Source organism: Anabas testudineus, chromosome 21, assembly GCF_900324465.2.
Source record: "Anabas testudineus chromosome 21, fAnaTes1.2, whole genome shotgun sequence".
Classification (NCBI taxonomy): domain Eukaryota; kingdom Metazoa; phylum Chordata; class Actinopteri; order Anabantiformes; family Anabantidae; genus Anabas; species Anabas testudineus.
In genome coordinates this window covers 12964987-12985393 of record NC_046629.1, presented here as the reverse complement: position 1 = coordinate 12985393, position 20407 = coordinate 12964987, and the positions used below count along the sequence as shown (strand labels likewise).

Genomic DNA, 20407 nt, shown 5'->3' with positions numbered 1-20407 from the left:
ATACATTCTGTCGCTAGTTTCCATAAAATTTCATGCACTTTTCTAACACTTGTCCTCACTCACAAATGCATCTTGGATGAAAAAGCATAGCACTGTTTAAAAATCAAAAGCTGACATGTTGCCATTTATCAGAATAAATCACTGACTTATATTTATATTTATATTTTCTACCACAACTGACTTTATTACCTCACAGAAATTATATTCTGCTTAATATATTCTTCAGCCAGTATTTTGTGTATAAGTAACAACTTCAGAGAACTTATTACAATAAAAAATTAAGCTGTAGATCATTCTTATACCTCTTAGAGCCATGTGCTTTACATACGTTGAATATATTTCCAGCAAGGTAGCAATAGTGAGATGTTGGTTTACATTTTATTGATATGATTTGCTGAAATATGCTCTGACTACTTTAGTGTGCATTCTGTTTTTCGTCATTGCAATGTGTCAGTTCACGTTATACCTGGTAGCCGTGACAGGGCCTTGTCTGTGTGGATACTGTTTTCAGGGGTCTGCTGTGAATGTCAATTCAGGTGATGAAGGTTGAGGCTTTCTGCAGTCTGTCCATTAAACTCTTGTCTATTTTCACAGTATGTACTGGTATATCTGTACTGTATAGCTGAATAAATATTTAGTTTTTTGTTAATAAAAGATACAATAATTGTGGTTGTCTCTGTCGTGACTGTGGAAACAGCGTTTCTTCATATAGAGTTGATTTACAAAGCAAATATACCTAAAAGAAACTTTGAGATCTGAAGGTACCAAACTATTGTCATTGTTTCATTCTATTACCAGGGGTGTCCCACAAAAAGTGCCATATTATAATGACATTACACATTAACTTCATAAGATACACACTAGCAAAATTTATAGCAAAACAAAACGAAAACTTTAAGAAAAGGATATATCAGCTCCAACATTATACATATATATATTTTGATTACTAAAGATAAGTCTGAAGATGTAAGATTGGGAGTTTGAGATCCACGGCGGTTTTTGGTCCCTGGGCTTGCCGTCTGTTGCCACGGTGATTATGACGCTAACGTGTTTCTGGCAGATTAGCCAGATTATAAGACATTTAGCGTTAGCTAGCTAGTAGATAACACAGCGTTATTGTTTTAGGGTTCGTCCCTGTGACAGACTGATAACCTGCAGCCATGGCATCTGTTTTAGATGCTCTCTGGGAAGACAGAGACGTTAGATTTGACATAACAGCGCAGTAAGTTAACGCTAAATTCTTCTGGGTTTAACGCTAATGCATCGTTTTAGGAACTAGCTAGTTATCTCGGCTGCGCTATACGGTTGCAGCTAACACTGGGCTAAAATGTTTTCTTAACGATGGCCTAAGAGTCATAGTCATAGAAAAATAATGTTTTACTGTAGCTCAATGTAACGGTTATTTTCGTGCCATTTAAGCTAACAGTGCTTTAGCTAACAGTGATCAATCCTGTACACAGGCAGATGAAAACTCGTCCAGGAGAGGTGCTGATAGACTGCCTGGACTCCATAGAGGACACGAAAGGAAACAACGGAGACAGAGGCAAGTTAGGTTACCCATTGGCGATATAGCTATCGGTACAACAAGAGTGTGTCTGGTCACCCTGTTAACCACTGATAATTTCAACTTGTTGCAGGACGTCTGTTAGTAACAAACCTGAGAATCATTTGGCATTCTTTAGCCCTGCCAAGAGTCAATCTGTGTAAGTAAATCTAAATGGTTAAGTGTACATGCACATGTATTATTGTTTGTTTTGTTTCTGACTGCAGAAGAGCATGGCATTAATTTGTCTCATTAGTTTGTATTATTTGGGATTTAAACCATTTATTGTTGTAGGTAGATATAATTGGTTTGCGGGGCACCTTCTATTTAGCTTTATTTTTCAAATTGTGTCTTAGGGGTCTGGTTTTACTTATGTGCTCTCAGTTAGTAGTACATGCCAACAGAGTACAGAATCAAGATGACTGAAAGATGCAAAGCGTGAAACTGTATGAAAAACACAACCAATCTAAATGCCAGTCTTTTTTTCAGCTGTGGGTTACAATTCAATCATTAACATTACAACACGGACAGCTAACTCAGTAAGTAAACCATAGAGTCTTAAACTGTATTAAGCAGTACATGAAGTATATGTAACATAAGTAACAAATGACAAAGATGGATAAAATGCTCATTTAGGAATTGAATGTTCTTTTCTAGAAATTAAGAGGCCAAACTGAAGCACTATACATCCTTACAAAGTCCAACAACACAAGATTTGAGTTCATTTTCACAAATGTGGTTCCAGGAAGTCCACGGCTGTTTACATCTGTCATTGCTGTACACAGGTAAAGCAGTACAGAGAGAATATTCAATTCCTGGATTTTACTCTACATTAATGTGTGTCCTACATTTTAAAATGTATTCTGTTGTGTTGCAGGGCCTATGAAACCTCTAAAATGTACAGGGACCTTAAATTACGAGCTGCTCTCATTCAAAATAAACAGCTGAGACTTTTGCCCCGAGAGCAAGTGTATGATAAAATTAACGGAGTGTGGAATTTATCCAGTGATCAGGTAGGTATTGGTGTTTCTGCCGTTTGTACTGCTATTGAATTATCCTACATTATATGGGGAGGTGTTTCTGTTATTAGCCTTATAATACAAATGCTTGTCATTTTGATGCTGTACAAATCAGCAGAACCACAAACTACATCATCTAAATTTAGCTTTAATATTAACACCTTTCATCATCACCCTCATAGAGGGAGGATTTATTGCAGGTCTGGTTTACAGGCTGCTTTAAGTTTGGCTTAGTCTACCCAATAGCCTGCCAAATGATTGTACATGTACAGAATAAAACTGGACTGGCTCTACACAGCTTAACAGCAGGGTTCAATCTGTTTTTAAGTCAGCAAAGTTATTTTTGTACATTGGATGTGATTGTTGGATATAGTAGTTTTTACAATGAGTAACTGGATTATGTTGACTCTACTGTTCTTGTTTGTTTTATTTTATTTTAGGGTAATCTTGGGACTTTCTTTATCACCAATGTTCGGATTGTGTGGCACGCAAACATGAACGAGAGCTTCAATGTCAGCATTCCTTACCTCCAGATTGTAAGAACAATCAGACTCTATTTCGACTTAGCTACATTAGCAGAAAGAGTTTCAAGTTTAGTGTTGCATCAATACTTGCACAATATTTTGATTAATTGTTGTAAACATGATTCTAATTCTATGGTTAGTTTTTATAGTTAGTTTGCTGCTTATTTGTGACTCAAATGTTTAAAACTTGTCCTTACACATTACAATTACAAATTACATTATAAGAAACCTAAATATCTGTTACATGCAGTTCACGTCAGTAAGAATTTAAAATTGAAAAATTTATTTTTAGTCCCATGCATTGTACATTCAAACACAAACATGAACTGCTACTAATGAGCTTTTTAATGTTGTAAAATTATGTATTGTTTATATTGTTTTGTCTTTTTTCTCCCTAAGTGGTCTATCAGAATAAGAGACTCAAAGTTTGGCTTGGCTTTGGTGATAGAGAGTTCACGCCAGGTAACATGTTTTTTTCTGTAGGTCATGTCCCACATGAACTGATCACATTCTAATAATTTAATACTAGTAAAAGGAGTTATCTGCTTGATTATAAACACATACTCTCTGCCTATCTGGTTATAGAGTGGTGGCTATGTGCTCGGGTTCAAGATTGACCCAGTGGATAAGCTACAAGATGCACTGAAGGAAATCAACTCATTGCATAAAGTGTACTCGGCCAACCCTATCTTTGGAGTGGACTATGAAATGGAAGAAAAGGTAGGAGCTGAATATTCAAGTAAAAGCGCAAGTACTCACTTAGAAAATACTCCACTACATATAGAAGTACAACTGCATTACTCAAGTTGAAGTACGTAAGTACATGCTCTAAAATGTATTCAGTACAGTACAAGTGGAGTACTCCACTAACCGTATCAAATTTGATGCTGTTGATACTACACATGTACAAATCTAGTTGAGAATTGTTCAACAAACTATCAGAGGTGAAAATTATAGCAGAGAGATTTTATGGTAGCTAATAAAAACTAAGGGCCAACATCTCTGTTCTGTTTCAAAAGTAAAAAGTACAAAGTTGCCCCTGAATTGTGGTGGATTAAAAATAACCTGAAATGACAATCCTCCTACAAACAAATTTGAATTGTACATAAGTACAGTACTTGAGTCAATTCTCAATTACAGACCACCTCTAAAAACCGTGAACACTGTATTCATATAACACTCCAACAGCAACCAACATTACAAATAGTCTAAAAAAACGTACTTCATTGTAGCTGGTGTTTCATTGTCCAGCTGATCTTGTTGTCATAGTGCTGTTTGTCCTAACAATAATCACAGCCTCAGCCACTGGAGGAACTCACAGTGGAACAGCCTCTTGATGATGTGGAAATTGAGCCTGATGAGCAGACTGATGCGTTCACTGTAAGTGGGCCTGTTGGCCACCCTTTACACATAACTCTATTGGGAGTTAGTGGTTCACTTTTCAGTCTCTCAGAATAGCTGCTAGCTAACATGAATTTATGTTGCTTAGTACTCATGTTTGCTCAGAGTGATGCTCATCAGACAACAATAACCTGTTATTGCACTCTAAACAATCTAAATGCTCCAGTTACATTTTGATTATGTGTTAATTATGCATGTTGCTTATGTCTGCTTGCTTTCAGGCCTACTTTGCTGACAGCAATAAGGTAAATTATCACAAATAATAACTATAATTGTGAAATAAAATATGTTGTGTAGTATGCTGTGCTTTACTATCTGTGGAGAACTAATTTATGTCTTGACATTCCAAAGCAACAAGACCGTGAGCCGGTTTTCTCAGAGGAGCTCGGTCTCGCCATTGAAAAGCTGAAAGATGGTTTCACTTTACAAGGACTTTGGGAAGTCATGGGCTGAAATAATGCACATGTACACAGTGTAATTATTCAGGAAATGATGTATTTACATATGTATAGCTAGAGTTAAGAGTTGTACAGTATATACAGTTTCATAATAAAACCATACTATATTACATATCATCACATATCATATTATTTGATGTATTATTTTGAAGTATATTTCTCGTAGTTATTAGATATAATAATAACGAACAACATACTTTCCCCTTCAATTTCGTGTTAATAAATAATTGTATTTAAATAGATATTTGAGAGTTGTTTTTTATGTAGTTAGGTTCCTACTGTTTCTCATACACTGTTCATTTGTACGTGGAAAGAACAGAATGAACTCAGGATAAATCCAAAGCTGCACAAAGCTCTGAAGTATTTTAAAAATGTTAAAAGAGAACAAACTGTCACCTCCCATGACCGCAGCTGTTTACTGACCCTGTCTGCATGTCAGATAATTCCCTTATGGATGTGCTCACACACCAATACTGAAACACACGCTGTAGTCAAACAGTCATTTCTAATAGTGAATTGTGATTCACTGCACACGTAGCTGTTTTCAGAAGACTGTAGTAAATGGCAGCCGCCTGTAAACACTGAGTACTGAATGAAATGGTGAAGTGTTTTGTTGTTTTACGGTACTTTGCTGTATTATTTGTCAGAATTTATTTTCACTTAATCAGATAGACGGGAGCAAATACAACACAAAGATCATAGGTTATTTTTATTTGTCCGTACAACAATGTTGTTACTAATCACCAAGGTGACAAGGCTCCACAGTTGTTTTTACTCTATGACAGCTGTGTGAGCTGTCTCCTTTGGCCAACCTGAATTCTTCATGGATAGGGTGATTGGCTATATTTAGAGGGGCCCGGTTATATTGAAGTGGCTTCAGACCTGGCTGCCTATAGTCCTCTGTCTTCCCCAGCCAGGACGGTTTGTCGTGAACTGCCTCTCTTCAGTCCACTTCCTGTTCAAAAAGAATGGATCCCCAAGGCCTAAGGGAAGATCTGCGCCTGTTTCAAAGCACTTTGCTGCAGGATGGACTCAAAGAGCTTCTGAATGAGAACAAGTTGATCGACTGTATTCTAAAGGTTGGAGACAGAAGCATCCCCTGCCATCGGCTCATTATGGCAGCATGTAGTCCTTATTTCCGGGAGCTGTACTTCTCAGAGGATGGCATTGAAGTGGACATAAAGGAAGTTGTTCTAGAGAACCTGGACCCCAATGTTATGGAGGTGATTGTGAATTACATGTACTCAGCAGAGATTGACATCAATGATAACAATGTACAGGATATCCTTGCTGCTGCCAATCGCTTCCAGATCCCCTCAGTGTTCACAGTTTGTGTGAACTACCTGGAGAAGAAGGTGTCAAAGAAAAACTGCCTTGCCATCTACCGACTGGGACTGATGCTAAACTGTGTCAGACTGGCAATGGCAGCTCGAGATTACATTGCAGATCGGTTTGAGACCATAGCCAAGGACGAGGATTTCCTAGAGCTTGCGCCACCTGAACTATTTGCCATTGTTGGAGCAGATGGACTGAATGTAGAGAAAGAGGAGGTTGTGTTTGAGTCCCTCATGAGGTGGATCAGGAAGGACAAAGAGAAGCGCTTGAAGTCTTTAGATGAGGCCTTTGACTACATTCGCTTCCGTTTGCTCCCAGAAAAGTACTTCAAGGAAAAGGTGGAAAAGGATGAGCTCATCAAGGCTCATCCTGAGGTTCTAAAAAAACTCAAAGTCATAAAGGAAGCTTTCGCAGGGAAGCTCCCTGAACGGAAAAAGGGAAAAGGGTGATGAGGAAGGGGAGGAGGGCAAGTTGCCTGGCTACCTGAATGATAACCGCAGATATGGCATGTACGCCAAAGACATGCTGTTGATGATCAATGACACCGCTGCCGTGGCCTATGACGCCCAGGAGAATGAATGTTTTCTCGCAGCAATGACTGAGCAAATCCCCCGAAACCACGTCAGTCTGATATCGAAGAAGAACAATCTGTATGTGTTGGGGGGACTCTTTGTTGATGAAGAGGACAAGGAAAACCCATTGCAGTGTTACTTCTACCAGGTAGAATCGCTTTGTTTAAATCCCATTAACATTTCATTCACACTGAAAACTTGATTGCCTGACTTTGTTTTGAAATCAAAATGTGTCTTTCAGTTAGACAGTCTTGCGGCCGAATGGATGGCTCTTCCCCCCATGCCCTCCCCCAGGTGTCTCTTTGCTATGGGTGAAGTTGAAAATCTCATCTTCGCTGTAGCAGGAAAAGATTTACAATCCAACGAGTCTCATGACACTGTCATGTGCTATGACACCGAGTGAGTTCAGCACATCATTTATTAGGATATGAATTTACTGAATCTCTATTAAAAGCACTGATGTGTTTTCATTGAACGTATTCTTTGTTACTTTTTCTGTCCTTTTTAGAAAAATGAAGTGGACTGAAACAAAAAAGCTGCCCTTGAAGATCCACGGCCACTGTGTGGTCTCTGAGAACGGGCTGGTGTACTGCATCGGCGGCAAAACGGATGACAAGTAAAAGTGATAAAGCCAGAACATTTAATATGGAGTTCCAATGTGATTCGTCACATTACATTAACCCTTCTTGGAAATCCTTTTTGTCTTAATGCTAAAGTAAAACAACCAACAAGATGTTTGCATACAACAACAAGAGGTCAGAGTGGAAGGAGGTGGCTTCGATGAAAACACCCAGGTCGATGTTTGGAGCAGTTATCCACAACGGCAGGATTATTGTGGCCGGAGGAATAAATGAAGACGGCCTGACAGCTGCATGTGAAGCATACGACTTTGGAACCAACAAGTATGTTCTTTTACTCGTACAAGAGACCATTTAAATTTATAGTGTGTTTGTATTTTGCTGAGATTTATTTAGATTATAAATCTGAAGATTTTATGTTGTTCTTTCATTGTTAATTATTAACATATAAATGATTATTTCCTTAATTATTGGGCAATTTGATGTATGGATGGGAGGAGCTGGGGGTCAAACTATCAATCCTATGACAAGCAGACAACCTGCTCTACCTCCTGAGCCATAGCTGTCCCCCAAATGAGATACTATCTAAATAAATAAGCATAATTTGTTTAGCTCTAATGTAAATGCAGTTAACACTTTCTGGGGTCGTGACCATGAGGTTGGGAACCACAGTAATAAATCTATATCTAAAATATATTGTCAAAAAAGTAGGTAAGTAACTCTGTAGCTGTGCAAAAAGACAACAACAAGTCCAGTAATGCAACTGAGTGTGTCTTCTCACAGGTGGTCACCCTTCACAGAGTTTCCCCAGGAGAGGAGTTCAGTTAACCTGGTCAGCTGTGGAGGGCAGCTGTATGCTGTAGGTGGCTTCACCATGGTGGAGAACGAGAACAAAGAGTGTGCACCCAGTGAGATCACTGACATTTGGCAGTACGTGTGGATTTTCACTTTTCAGCATATTTTAAACACCATATTTATTGCTCCACGTCACTTCCACAGCTGAATAATACAGAAGCATATTTTTACTTTCTTTTCAGGTATGAAGATGACAAGAAACAGTGGGCAGGAATGATCCGAGAGATGCGTTACGCAGCTGGAGCTTCCTGTGTGTCGATGCGTCTGAATGCAGCCAAGATGCCCAAACTGTAGTAAGAGTTCAGGGACATCCAATGGACATTTACTTTACTGCTAGGTGAGAATATTATGTAAGTCCTATTATTTAGTGTGTTATACATATTGAATGTTGGTTTGTAATTGGTGAAGGTTTGCATTGAATATACCGTCAATTTGGCAAAGCTTCTCTTACACACAAATACAACATGTACTTTGTCATTCTCCAATAATAAAATGCTTCTCACAGACTTGCCTTGTCTACTTCACGTGTTAGATATTGTGTTTTGAATCAAAGCAGCACATCAAATACTGACGTGCATTACTCCACTACTCTAAGGCCCTGAGGATGTGTCAAGACAGTATTGCTGTTGTGATACACTAAAATCTATTGTCATCCACAACAAAACAATACTTCAGTACAATACGTCCTCTGATTTATTATTTTTTAAAAAGCGTTTAATATAAAAGACAATGTTACTCAATATGAGGTAGATTTACATCAACTTCAAGCAGTATGAGTAATAAGGAACACTTGATGTATATTTACATTATGTATTTTTAACGCTTAGCTCACGTCATTCCCTGTGCACAAAGTTTTCAAGAAGAAAGCTCTCTAAATAATTTCTTCTTCAGATATTCCTTCCAGGCATCTTGTGTTGAAAGCTCCATGGAGTTCCACTCAAAATGAGGAATCTGTAATAAAATTAAAAAACATTTTCACTGTGTTATACCACATCACAGTGGCATTTAATAAAATTCAGTACAGTACTTCTTCTCAGCTTCCATGTTTCCTCACCTGAACAACACGATATCCCAGGATTTCCAGGTGTCTTATTCTCATCAGGGCGTCGCCTTTCATATGATGAGAATGTTTGCAGAAACACTTTGAATCAAGAAAGTCCACTGCAACTCTGAGAGATAAGTAAAAACGATGTAAAACACTTTATTTCAGAGTGGTGTCATTATTCTTTTTTAATATCTAGCTTTTTTTATTTTATTTTTTTTAATACCGCTGAGCTCCAGGGGGCAGTTCATCACTCATGTTTTCAAGCGAGCTCACCCCCCAGTGAACCTTTCCTTTGTCAGAAATTTGCAGCGTGCTTGGCTCTTTGTAAGGCAAAGGCTGAAGGTGTTTGTCCAATTTGCATTCAAAGTCTGAAAATGAACAATAAAATGCTTCAGTGAAAAAGTAAATGCATACATGGAATGTTTGATTCTGTGGTCTCTGTATCTGTATTGTATGTGTATTTGGTTAATGTGGCTTTCCTCTCTGTAACGTTTGGTTTTCTGGAGATATTACATTAGAAATAACAATAATTATAATCATAATAAAAATTTAAAAAAAGATGGAAATGACTCACCTATGTGGTAAAAATATGGAGTGGTAACTGATACTCGGATGAAGTTATTTCCACCAAGAACTTCGGCCAGCATTTTATGCATATTCTGTTGCACAGGGCTGGTCATGCCATTCCCTGGAAGACATTTTGACAGTTGATTAATATTGTGAATTTAATTGAACTACTAACCCATCAACACCAAAAAATCTTCACTCATCATGTCTTTACATTTCTTTTGAAGCTGCTGGCAGTAACGTTCGTGAAACCATGGCACCTGGAACTCGGGGCACTCGAGACACACAGCACGATTGAACTCCATGAGGCGCAGTCTGATCCGCATATTGAGTGCATCAGACACAGCTGTAAGATAATAAGGTCATATTAACAAGTTATATTACTACTTACGAACAAGTGTGAAGTGGTTACACATTAAGACTAATATTAAGTTGTTTTTAATGTAGGTTAAAACCAACCGGGCACATACTTTCTAGCTGGGAATCCAGCCTTCCCAGGAAGTTTATGCTGAAGATTTCTTTGACTAATACTTCAGGAAAATAGTCAGCCAGAGCCAAGCAGTAGGCCAGTAAGACTAGAAGATGTGGTTCAAAGGAACCTAGAAGTACACAGATAGATCATGTTAGAATAAACTTAAAGAGAAATAAAATTGATATAAATGTAAAGTGACTATTGACTTACTGATATGAGGAGTGACATGCTGAAAACACACATCATAAAACTCATCTGCTTGTGGAGGATCATAATTCATGACGGAAAAGGGTAGCAGGATGGCATATACTCCTGAGTAAAAAATCTTAAAAATGACACAGGAAAAGTACAGTAAATACACAATTAGTTATTCAGGTGACGTGTTGTCATGTGTTGCGTTGTCTCTTAAAGCACCTTGTCAATGTCTCTGATGACGATACTGGCAATGTGGTCCATCAGGGGAGGGCAAAGGTGATTTGTCCTGGTCAAGATGAGAGCCAGCTCTGACACATTGGCCGAGTTTATTTGCTCCATCAACCTCTGCAGCATGGCCATCGCCTCTTCGAGCATCATTTGTTCAAACCAGTCCCCTGAAATGTACTTGAGTTCCTCGAGCACCAGGTCTAGCCGCTGAGCTGTTTGCAGCCTCTCGAGGCTGCAGCGGTTCAGAGTCTGCAGCAGGCGAACGTACTTGCTGTGAGTGTTGTGATGGTACGACGGATCGTTCCGCACCCACTTGGCAATGGCATAAGACAAGGCGCTGAGATCACTGAGATTGCACTGTGTTACCACTGCATCTATCCGTGAGATTATAACATCGTCAAGTTGTGGGCAGGGTAGCATGGACAGAACACGAATCAGCATGGTCACCTCAAAGGGGAAGAAGCTGTGCTGCAAAAAGCTGCAAAGATCAAGTGTAATCAGTCAACATTTTATTCTGTCACAGGCTGAAGTAAAAATGGCAAGTTACCTTAAAATAAACACTTACTTGAGCAGAATGTTTCTCAGTTTAGTGAAGAGCTCGGGGTTCTGATAATGCATCAGATACAGAGTTTGGGTGACTCTGACTGTTTCCACAGATTTGTAGGTGTGGATATTCCTTTGGATTGCTGTTCCAATTCTGGAAAATAATCAATCACAATTACATTTTACAAAACATTAAATAAACATGCTACATACGTGACTTGAATTATACAATATTAGAAATCTCTGGTGGGCCAACCTGTGCAATTGATAAGTTAAAATATATGAACATGATGGTGATATTTCTAGTGTTCTTTAGCTCAAAATTAGTTTTTTGGCATTTCTGTACTGCAATTTTTCTTGTACCTTGTCAATATACATTCTTTTTATTTGATAAACTGTGTTGTTGATATGTGGAAGACATGTGAACTCACTTGGTCAGCAAGCCAAGGTTCCTGCATTGAATCTCTTCTAGTGTTTCAGCTACAGCTAGAACCTGTAGAGGACTGAGCTCATCTACCAACAGGAGTGCTTTGTTCTCCAACCTAAGAGGTATGAAACCACAAACAGAACAGTGTGATTGAAGGTTAAGTCTGATTTCCACTGACGTGACTACCTGACTAATAATGATACAAACCTTTCTCTGGTCTCCGGACTGGCTAGGGGAGCCAGGACAACAAACATTTTAGTGAAGGAGAAAGGATCCGTGCTTGAATCGATCAGTTCTATCAGCCTTTGTTTAGCAGCCAGCCTGAAGTCAAAGTTGTCGAACTGCAGGTGGTGATACAACGCTGTGATGATGCCAATGTTGTCTGCATCCATCATGGGAATGTTGCGCAAGAGGATCTGGTTGCACTTGTCCAGCAGAGGTCGGTGGCTGTACTTGATGTTGCGTAGGAACTGCAACACTCTGCGGGGGTTGTTGTAATGTGAGGGATCCATGGTGTCCAAAAGATAAGTAGCCCTGCTAATGAGGGCATCGCGAAGCCGTGGAGATACCAAGGGAGATATGCTTAACATCAGTGCACTTAAGATCCTGAGGAAAAAGTACCAGAGCGTAAGTAAACATTACATAGTACTTCTGGTTGAGGGCATTTGATATGATATGTGCCTCGTGACCAACCTGGCGTCATCTATTGTGGACAATTTCTGATCCACTATACTAGTGATGTGACCCATCAGAGGGCTGTTGTTGAGTTGCTGATCATGCAGACAGATTGCAAACTTGGACAGCGATGCCATTTGAAAACTGCAAGAATCAACATATATGCGACCTCTAATTAGTCTCGAAACAGTTAAAGTGATAATTCATCAATTAACAGATCATCTTCATAATGACTTATTCTCTTCACACTTCTTGACTTTTTTCTGATATTTTATTGACTCAATAAAAATAATTGCTGGATTAATAGATAATAAAAAGTAGTCTACTTGTATCCTTACATCTCATTAACAAGAAGAAACATTAAAAAAAAAACACTTTCTTACTTATCTAGTCTTGACCAAGCTTCTGAAACCAGGTGCTGAACCAGAGAGTCATGATCATCCACATTTAACCTACAAGAGGAACAACTGTCATTACAATTTTATAATTCATATATATCTTATTAAAGCTGATGTTGATCCTATCTTAACACACCTGAGGAAATTGTAAAGTGTATCCACCAACACGACATCATCCATATGAGCGATTTTGTTTTCGGCCAAAACCCGGAGAGTCAGGAACTGTGGGTGACTCCTGACGAGCTCCACGGTCCGGAGCAGCGGGTGTTTGTCTTTCTGAAACCGCCACAGCATCTCCACGGCACAGCCCACATGGTTCACTGTGAGCTTCGCCTTATTCTTACCCACCACGTCAAACACTTGCTCTTCACCAGAACAGACTCGCAGCTGCTCCAGAACCTGGTCTCGGTTCACTGCCCCCCCGTGAAGGAGCCTGCGGAGGCAGGAATTGACGCTCCTGAGCCGAAACATCATCACAGAGCTGGGCTCATGTTAAGTCTGCACTCGGGGTGATGGAAGCGCCACCGTGTCCTAAAGAAAAAGCACAAACACACCTGTTTTATTAAGTTTCTGTTTTTTTTTTTTTTTGTGAACACAGCGTGAGCTCAGTGTGACATACTGACCAGAGAATTTCATCCCTCAAGAAAGATGCGAGTAACCGGCTCCATTGAGACGCTTCATGCGGCTTCACTGTGACACCACTGCACTGGAGACAGCTACAGTACCAGAGGCAGCAATCACGTGGAGAGAGAAACAATCACCTCAAATGACTGACAGCGTCTGAATACGTCTCGCTAGTTGTAGTCTTGAATAGGTTTCTGCAAAGCGGGGTAGATTTGAACAATATGTATCTGACAAAAGTAGAATGTGGCCAACAAAATTACTCAAAGTCAAACTTAACTAGCATGTGTGCTATAATATTTCACTTCCTTAGCCAGTGACGCCATGACGACGCGTGGTAAAATGCCCTGGGCTTTGCCTTTCAGGCTGCAAACCTGACTCCCAATGACCTGCTATAATTTATATTATTTATATTATGGCATCATCTTCAAGTATTACCTGTATGTTGGAGCTGAAATTGTTTGATCAATAGTGAACTGACAACATATGATAATTCTAATAATTTATGAATTATTGTAAATATTGTAAAATGCAAAGGTTCTGCCTATTTGAATAATTTATAATTTATATAAAGGCAAAATGAGTATCTTATCTATGATTCAGTTTTCCATAACGTATTCCACTGTATGTATGCTGTACTGTACTCTACTGTACATGTAACTGCGCATCCTAAATGATAATTTCATCATAAATTAATAAGAAAATGATTGTCTGATCCTCAAATATACACAAACAACACACACAACGTTGACACATGGTGACTCTGCAGAATGAGGGCCACATCATGATGTAATGAAGGACAAGCTTTAGCTAGAAAGTTGTACCTGTCAGGTCGAACCCCGGAAATAAAATCTCAGAGACCTCCACGCTGCGTGACCGGCGACGTCGACTGACGCACGGGTCTTGAAATACGTTGACGTCCCTGCCGCGCCATCTTTAGAAAACACAGCTCAACACTGAATGAAACTTCATTTTCGACGTTTGGGAGGACTGATCCCTGTATGGAGTGATATCTTTAGCTTTCCAGGTGATCTGATTCAACATTGTACACGTATTAGTAACATGCATATGTGGTTATCATACCGGAATAGTATGTTTCGTTTTATATAGAAGTGTGACTTTATCCTACCTGCATGTCTGAGGCTAGGTGAAGTTGCTAATGCTAACACCGAGGCCTGATACTGTGTGTGACCGTGTGTCTGTGTAAAAACCATTTACGAAGCGGCGTTAAAACGGTTTGGTAAGTGTGCAACACTTGTGATCGTTAAACACAAAAACGTATCTCCGCACACTTGGATCAACAAGTAAAACGAAACTACAAATGTAAAATCTGGTAAACGCTAGCTAACATTAGCCCGCCAGTCAAAAAAGCTAGGGTTAATCATTTTATTTATAGTCGAGCTGCCGTCAAACACCTGTTATTTATGTTTGTCTATTTACAATCTACGCCTTTATGATTTACTTTTGCTTCACGTGATGAAACGTGAGCATTTAAATAAGTCGTCCAGCTGGTCGGTCCGTAGGTGTCCACAAATCGTTGCTTATTTCATCAATTAGGTTCCCGTACGTCCCAAGGGATTAACAAGATGTCACGCATCTTTGTGTCTGCGTTTCTCTCCTTCAGGTGTGACAGGTGATCATGGGGATCAAGGTTCAGCGACCTCGGTGCTTCTTTGACATTGGAATCAATAATGTGCTTGGTAAGAAAATACTCACAACAACACCTCATTGAAACAGGTCCGAATTATATGAGAAATATAATGTTTGTTCTTAAGGAAAACTGTTGTAGGCAGGTAGGTGTTGATTCACCCGGTTTCATATTTATTTAACTTTATTTTATAATTAATTTTACCTTTAAAATATATTTCTCTACCTTTCGATCTACAATAGAGTGAATCAATGCTTCTTTTCAACCTTTAAACTAAAGTAAAACCATGACATTGGATAAACACCGATCTAAACCATTTTACTACTGCTAAATTATTGTAGACTGTTGATGTTGGGTATATGCTCATAATAAAATCACACCTGAGTGTAATGTTGTATCACAGTGAATAAAAGTTAATCATGGTGTTTCCTCACAGTTGGCAGAGTTGTGGTGGAATTGTTTTCAGACATCTGTCCCAAAACCTGTGAAAACTTCAGGTGCCTCTGCACAGGTGATTAATGAATTTCCTCCTCAGACATTTTCCAGCAAACTTATTTTTGGGCACAGTTTAACATTGATGTCTTTTTTTTTTTTTTTTTTTTTTAGGCGAGAAGGGCATTGGCAAAGGAACCCAGAAACCTTTGCACTACAAAGGATGTTTGTTCCATCGAATTGTAAAAGACTTTATGATTCAAGGAGGAGACTTCAGTGAAGGTACATGTTTGGAGATTGTGAATTGTGTACTTGGCTTGGTACAGATGTGAGCCATTCATGGAATTAATATAGTTATTGCAAGTTTGTAGAACCACAAAGCTCTGTTTTGCCTCCCACACAGATGGTGCAGGCATCTTATGATTAAAAACACTGACAAAGCTAGCATCAATCAGCATATGTTTTATTATGCTAAAATAATTCTACTCTGCATCTCCTTTGCTTATATATATTTATATATTTTATTTTGTTTTGTTTTGTTTGACATTGTAGGCAATGGAAGAGGAGGCGAATCCATCTATGGAGGCTTTTTTGAAGGTAAAGAGGCGACTGTCAGAGCTGTCAGTTCTTATCCAAACCGACATTGGCTTCAAGATGGCAGTACAGTCTTATTTTCTCCCTCCAGACGAAAGCTTTGCTGTTAAACACAACAAGGAGTACCTGCTGTCTATGGCGAATAGGGGCAAAGATACAAATGGATCACAGTTTTTCATGTAAGCACTCTGTCCTCTGCAAATTAATATTGTTTTGTTGAGTCATTACTTGTATTACAAGTCATTCCTTCATACAAATAATTACATGCGTTTTGTCTTGGATGACACTTCCGTTGTGATATTTCAGAACAACAAAACCTTCACCACATCTGGATGGGTAAGTGCTGCTTGATTACATAGTGCATAATGTAAACTGTACTGTATGTCATCAAAATGTAGCAAATTCTCAATACTGCTTCGTGTTTTGTTTTTTTCAGTGTCCATGTGGTTTTTGGCCACGTGATCTCGGGCCAAGAGGTTGTTCAAACCATGGAGAGCCAGAAAACTGATCATAACAGCAGACCGTATGTTGAGGTGAAAGTTTTGAACTGTGGAGAGCTGGTCCCGAAATCTAAAGGTTGGTTTGTGCCAAGAACTTTCAGTATTTCTTAAATAAGTTTCAAGTTTCTGTTCTATTCACCTATTCTCCTGTTATCAGAACAGATGCATTTTGTTTTGTTTTATAAAGCAGTCCTAGTAATGCTCTTTATATTTTTACAGCAAAGAAAGATGACAAAAAGAGAGAGCGTCACTCTTCTAGTTCGAGCAGTAGCTCCAGCGACTCTGAAAGCTCGTCTGATTCTTCTTCTGATTCTGAAGAATCGGAGAAAGAATCCAAGAAGGGGAAAAAGAAGGCAAAAAAGTTAAAAAAGAAACAGAGGAAGACGGAGAAGAAGAGGTACCCAATTTTACTTTAATGTTTTTAACTGTCTTCATTGTAAACAATACCTGCTGAAGCTTAAAACACACCAAGAGAACCTATGTGATTGTTTTCTTATTCTGGGATGTTGTAATTTTTTCTGTTTAAATGTGATTGATTGATTAACTAAGATGATGATGATTGTTATTGTTACCACCTTCTATTCTTTTCTACAATGCTCCCCTAGGTCAGAGGCTGAAAGTGCTGAAGAGAAAGAACAAGAAGAGTTGGTTACATCTACTGTACGTCCTGAAGAAATCCCACCCATCCCAGAGAACCGATTCCTCATGAGGAGAAGCCCCCAGGCAGTCCAGAAGTCAAAAGAGGAGCCTGAAAAGGATCAGAGAAATAGAGAGGAAAGGCCAAGAGAGAGGTTAGTCCCTTTAACAGTCACGATATAGTTTGTTTTTTCTGTACATCATATTTAATTGCTGATTAATTTTAATGACTGATTTTTTTTTTTCAGTACTGGTACAGCGTATAATTCCGCATACCACAGAAGACTGGTGATGACACGATCTGGGAGGAAGATAAAAGGCAGAGGTCCGAGGGTAGGTGCACTGCAACTATGAGAAACTGAAATTTTGTTCACGATACTGTTCATCAGATGGCCTTCATATGACAGTGGATGGTAAAATTTTATTTCAGTATTTATATACAGCTTAATTAAATATCTCTAAGGTTTCTGTCTGGATCAGTATTAATTCCAGTCTAACCCAAGAAAATAATTAAGTGGTTTGTTAATTCTCCCATCCAGAGATACCGGACCCCTTCACGCTCTCGTTCAAGGTCTAGAGATCGTTTTCGTCGTAGTGAAACTCCTCCACACTGGCGTCAGGAGATGCATCGTCAAAGGATGAGAGCAGTCACTGGAGAGCGCTGGATTAAGGGTGACAGGTAAAATGCTCTCACTGTGACACATCGAATATGTAGAGGATTAGGGGATGGGGGATTTCTCATCGAGGTGAAAAGCTGTTTGTTACAAAAACGGCATATCACAGTAGACTGGTTATCAGAACAGTTACCTGAAATATTTAGATGAAATTACTGCTGCAAAAGGTGGTCACAGCAATGAATGAAGGCACCGGGTCAAACCCTTTTGTCACATAAATATTTAAAATTTGATCCTCTTTCAGAAATAAGTGTAAATATTTATCACATTTGTTTAATTGGATTCCCATTAACATTAACATAAAAAATACATTGTGCATATTTATGCAGGAATACAGAAACTTATTAAGAGTTCTGAAATTAGTAAAAAATGTATAGCAAAGATATAAAATATAAAACATTTGTTGCTCACTCCATTGAATGCATGATAAAGTGTGGAGACAGCTGCATGTTCTGTGTGACATTAACGTTTAATACTATTATATTATTTTTGCAGAGGGGACATGAATGAGGGCAAGGAAGAGGACACAAAAGGTCCTAGAAGAGAGAGACAGACCTCCAGCAGCAAGCATGACAACACAGCTGAGGCAAAAAAAGACAAGAGAACACGGTCCCACAGGTCTAAGAGCAAAGAAGAGGATACTGTAGAGAAGGAGGAGAAGCATGGCAAACACAAGGCAAGGAAAAGGGAGAAATCTCAAAGTCGCAGTAAAAGCAGAGAAAAGAGTAGAAGGTCAAAAAGCAGAGAGAAGGGTCACAAGCACAAAACTGATGACAGGAAAGGGCGTTCAAAGAGCAAAGACCGAAACTTTAATAAGAAAGAGAAGGAGTCCGAATCTGAGCACAACAAGGATAAAAGTAAAGGTCACGAGTCTGACAAAAAGCATAAAGAGGACACAAAAGGAAGAAATGCTGAGAGACCCAGATCAAAAAGCAAGGAAAGAACAACCGCAAAAGATGGGCGCAGATCAAGCAGCAGACACAGGGATCGAGGTGGAAACACGGCCCCCAAGGACAAAGAAGAAAAACGAGACAGAGACAGAGAGAGGGGCAGAGAGCGTAGCAGGAGTCAGGAGAGGCGGCGTGACAGTGAAAGGGAGAATAAGAGGCGGGGAACATCCAGGGATAAGGAACATCGAACAAGAAGTCCAGACAGAAATCAAACTAGAGACTCGCACAGAAGTAGGCGCTCTAGAAGTAAGAGCAACAAGAGAGACCACAGCAAAGACCGGTCATCGCATAGAAGAGACAAAGACCGAGGAGCTGCCAACCAAAGAAGATGTAGCAGCAGCTCAGACAGTGACAGAGACAAGAAAAGGAAGGATCAGAGGAGTCCCGACTCCAAAAGAAGAGAGAAGAGTACCTCCAAGTCCAAAACCAGAAAGAGCCCGGCCAAGCCAAGACCAGATAGCACGAAAGGCAAAGACAGAAACGACAGCAAGAAAAATAAATCGAGTTCCAGCTCCAGCTCTGACAGCGACTAAGTCTGTGATACCCTAAAAGATTAGATTAGATTATTTTTTTTTTTTTTCCTTTTTAAAGTTTGTTCTAATTTTATACCCACTCAGCAACAGTAGTGTGCAGCAGAGATGTCCATCTGGACTGGGACATGTTGTCGTTCCTTATTCAGTGCAGAAAACCCATTTTACAGTTGAGCCCCAGCAAACATTACCGTACAAAACTGTTCAGAACTGCGACGAGAGATGGAGACACACAGAAGCCTTGCTGGTAGGGAGAACAATCCTGTTAAAAAACGACTGTAAACATTTCATGCAACTGCTCAGACCTGCAATTAACGAGAGCTTTGGCTGAGCTGGACTGTATGTTGGCACTGCTTGAGGACTGTGACACATTAACACTGCTGATGTGCTGCTGAGGCTGCATAGCCGGTTTAGAGGAAACGTTTTGTGGTTGGAAAACAGTCCCATATACTGTGTACTGAATTAGCAGTGAGTACAAAAGTGAATTGTACACGTCCCACTGAAATCAGTTTGAAGGTAGTTTTTTTTTTGTTTGTTTGTTTTCTCTTTAGTAAATTTTATTTTGTCTTAACAATAGCACCAATTTCAGACCCTGCAAAAGGTAGAATTTTAAACATCTCTTTCCCCAGAGGACATTTTCTACTTAAAATTCTTCTAAGGTTATTTAATGCAGTTGTTTTTGGGGGTAGGAACTGCTTCTGAGTTTGGCGAAACTGTGACGTTGTCAAGTTATTTTTAATTTTCTTTTTGCATGCTTCTCCCTGTTATTGTTAAATGAAATATGTACATCAGTGACTTTATTTTGTACATCCACAAACCTTTACTGTAATCCTTGATTTCCTTCTGGTTTGTTTCTCTTAAGAGAAGAACGTTTCACTGTCATGCTGTAAGTACAACATAAAATCAGTTTCTATAAATTGTGCTTTGTGCATGTTGTTTTTTTTTATTTTATTTTAGGAAACCTCAAATACACTGTGGAATTAATGA

The 20407-nt window shown here is 39.2% G+C and overlaps 4 protein-coding genes across 4 annotated transcripts; 3 read left to right on the top strand and 1 right to left on the bottom strand.

The window, feature by feature from the left end:
• Positions 1-1055: 1055 nt before the first annotated feature.
• bbs5 (Bardet-Biedl syndrome 5) lies at positions 1056-5153 on the top strand. The gene is made up of 12 exons (XM_026376566.1): positions 1056-1222; positions 1461-1543; positions 1638-1703; positions 2033-2082; positions 2201-2328; positions 2421-2556; positions 3003-3098; positions 3486-3548; positions 3672-3806; positions 4383-4466; positions 4709-4732; positions 4839-5153. Exons 1-12 carry the CDS (start codon positions 1161-1163, stop codon positions 4938-4940), a joined length of 1029 nt encoding a protein of 342 aa, XP_026232351.1. The 5' UTR covers positions 1056-1160; the 3' UTR covers positions 4941-5153.
• A 700-nt stretch (positions 5154-5853) lies between these two features.
• klhl41a (kelch-like family member 41a) lies at positions 5854-8617 on the top strand. Its single transcript, XM_026377292.1, is given in 7 exon segments — positions 5854-6722; positions 6724-7000; positions 7094-7251; positions 7361-7468; positions 7569-7754; positions 8214-8360; positions 8468-8617. Coding segments are annotated over 7 exon segments (1797 nt in total). The 5' UTR covers positions 5854-5913; the 3' UTR covers positions 8580-8617.
• Positions 8618-9112: 495 nt separating this feature from the next.
• fastkd1 (FAST kinase domains 1) lies at positions 9113-13761 on the bottom strand. Its single transcript, XM_026377290.1, has 15 exons — positions 13459-13761; positions 12972-13366; positions 12821-12889; positions 12456-12581; positions 11970-12368; positions 11767-11877; positions 11358-11489; positions 10784-11270; positions 10580-10694; positions 10368-10496; positions 10112-10243; positions 9905-10018; positions 9554-9698; positions 9340-9454; positions 9113-9236 (listed from the first exon to the last, which is right to left on the bottom strand). Exons 2-15 carry the CDS (start codon positions 13307-13309, stop codon positions 9141-9143), a joined length of 2508 nt encoding a protein of 835 aa, XP_026233075.1. The 5' UTR covers positions 13310-13366; positions 13459-13761; the 3' UTR covers positions 9113-9140.
• A 602-nt stretch (positions 13762-14363) lies between these two features.
• Positions 14364-20331, top strand: ppig (peptidylprolyl isomerase G (cyclophilin G)). Its single transcript, XM_026377217.1, has 13 exons — positions 14364-14483; positions 15081-15156; positions 15541-15615; positions 15711-15818; positions 16089-16133; positions 16222-16309; positions 16437-16466; positions 16567-16706; positions 16850-17027; positions 17236-17421; positions 17515-17599; positions 17806-17945; positions 18436-20331. The coding sequence occupies exons 2-13, from the start codon at positions 15096-15098 to the stop codon at positions 19421-19423; spliced, it is 2124 nt and encodes a 707-aa protein (XP_026233002.1). The 5' UTR covers positions 14364-14483; positions 15081-15095; the 3' UTR covers positions 19424-20331.
• Positions 20332-20407: the final 76 nt, after the last annotated feature.

Bases quoted from the DNA above. Each gene is read 5' to 3' on its own strand.
- fastkd1 (XM_026377290.1), bottom strand. From the start codon at position 13,309: ATGATGTTTCGGCTCAGGAGCGTCAATTCCTGCCTCCGCAGGCTCCTT. The intron at 11,271-11,357 runs GTAAGTGTTTAT...TGATCTTTGCAG, and splicing joins CTGAGAAACATTCTGCTCAA to CTTTTTGCAGCACAGCTTCT. The intron at 10,244-10,367 runs GTATGTGCCCGG...ATTATCTTACAG, and splicing joins GCTGGATTCCCAGCTAGAAA to CTGTGTCTGATGCACTCAAT.
- ppig (XM_026377217.1), top strand. From the start codon at position 15,096: ATGGGGATCAAGGTTCAGCGACCTCGGTGCTTCTTTGACATTGGAATC. The intron at 15,616-15,710 runs GTGATTAATGAA...TTTTTTTTTTAG, and splicing joins CTTCAGGTGCCTCTGCACAG to GCGAGAAGGGCATTGGCAAA. The intron at 17,028-17,235 runs GTACCCAATTTT...ATGCTCCCCTAG, and splicing joins AGGAAGACGGAGAAGAAGAG to GTCAGAGGCTGAAAGTGCTG.
- bbs5 (XM_026376566.1), top strand. From the start codon at position 1,161: ATGGCATCTGTTTTAGATGCTCTCTGGGAAGACAGAGACGTTAGATTT. The intron at 1,704-2,032 runs GTAAGTAAATCT...TCTTTTTTTCAG, and splicing joins CCTGCCAAGAGTCAATCTGT to CTGTGGGTTACAATTCAATC. The intron at 2,329-2,420 runs GTAAAGCAGTAC...GTTGTGTTGCAG, and splicing joins TCTGTCATTGCTGTACACAG to GGCCTATGAAACCTCTAAAA.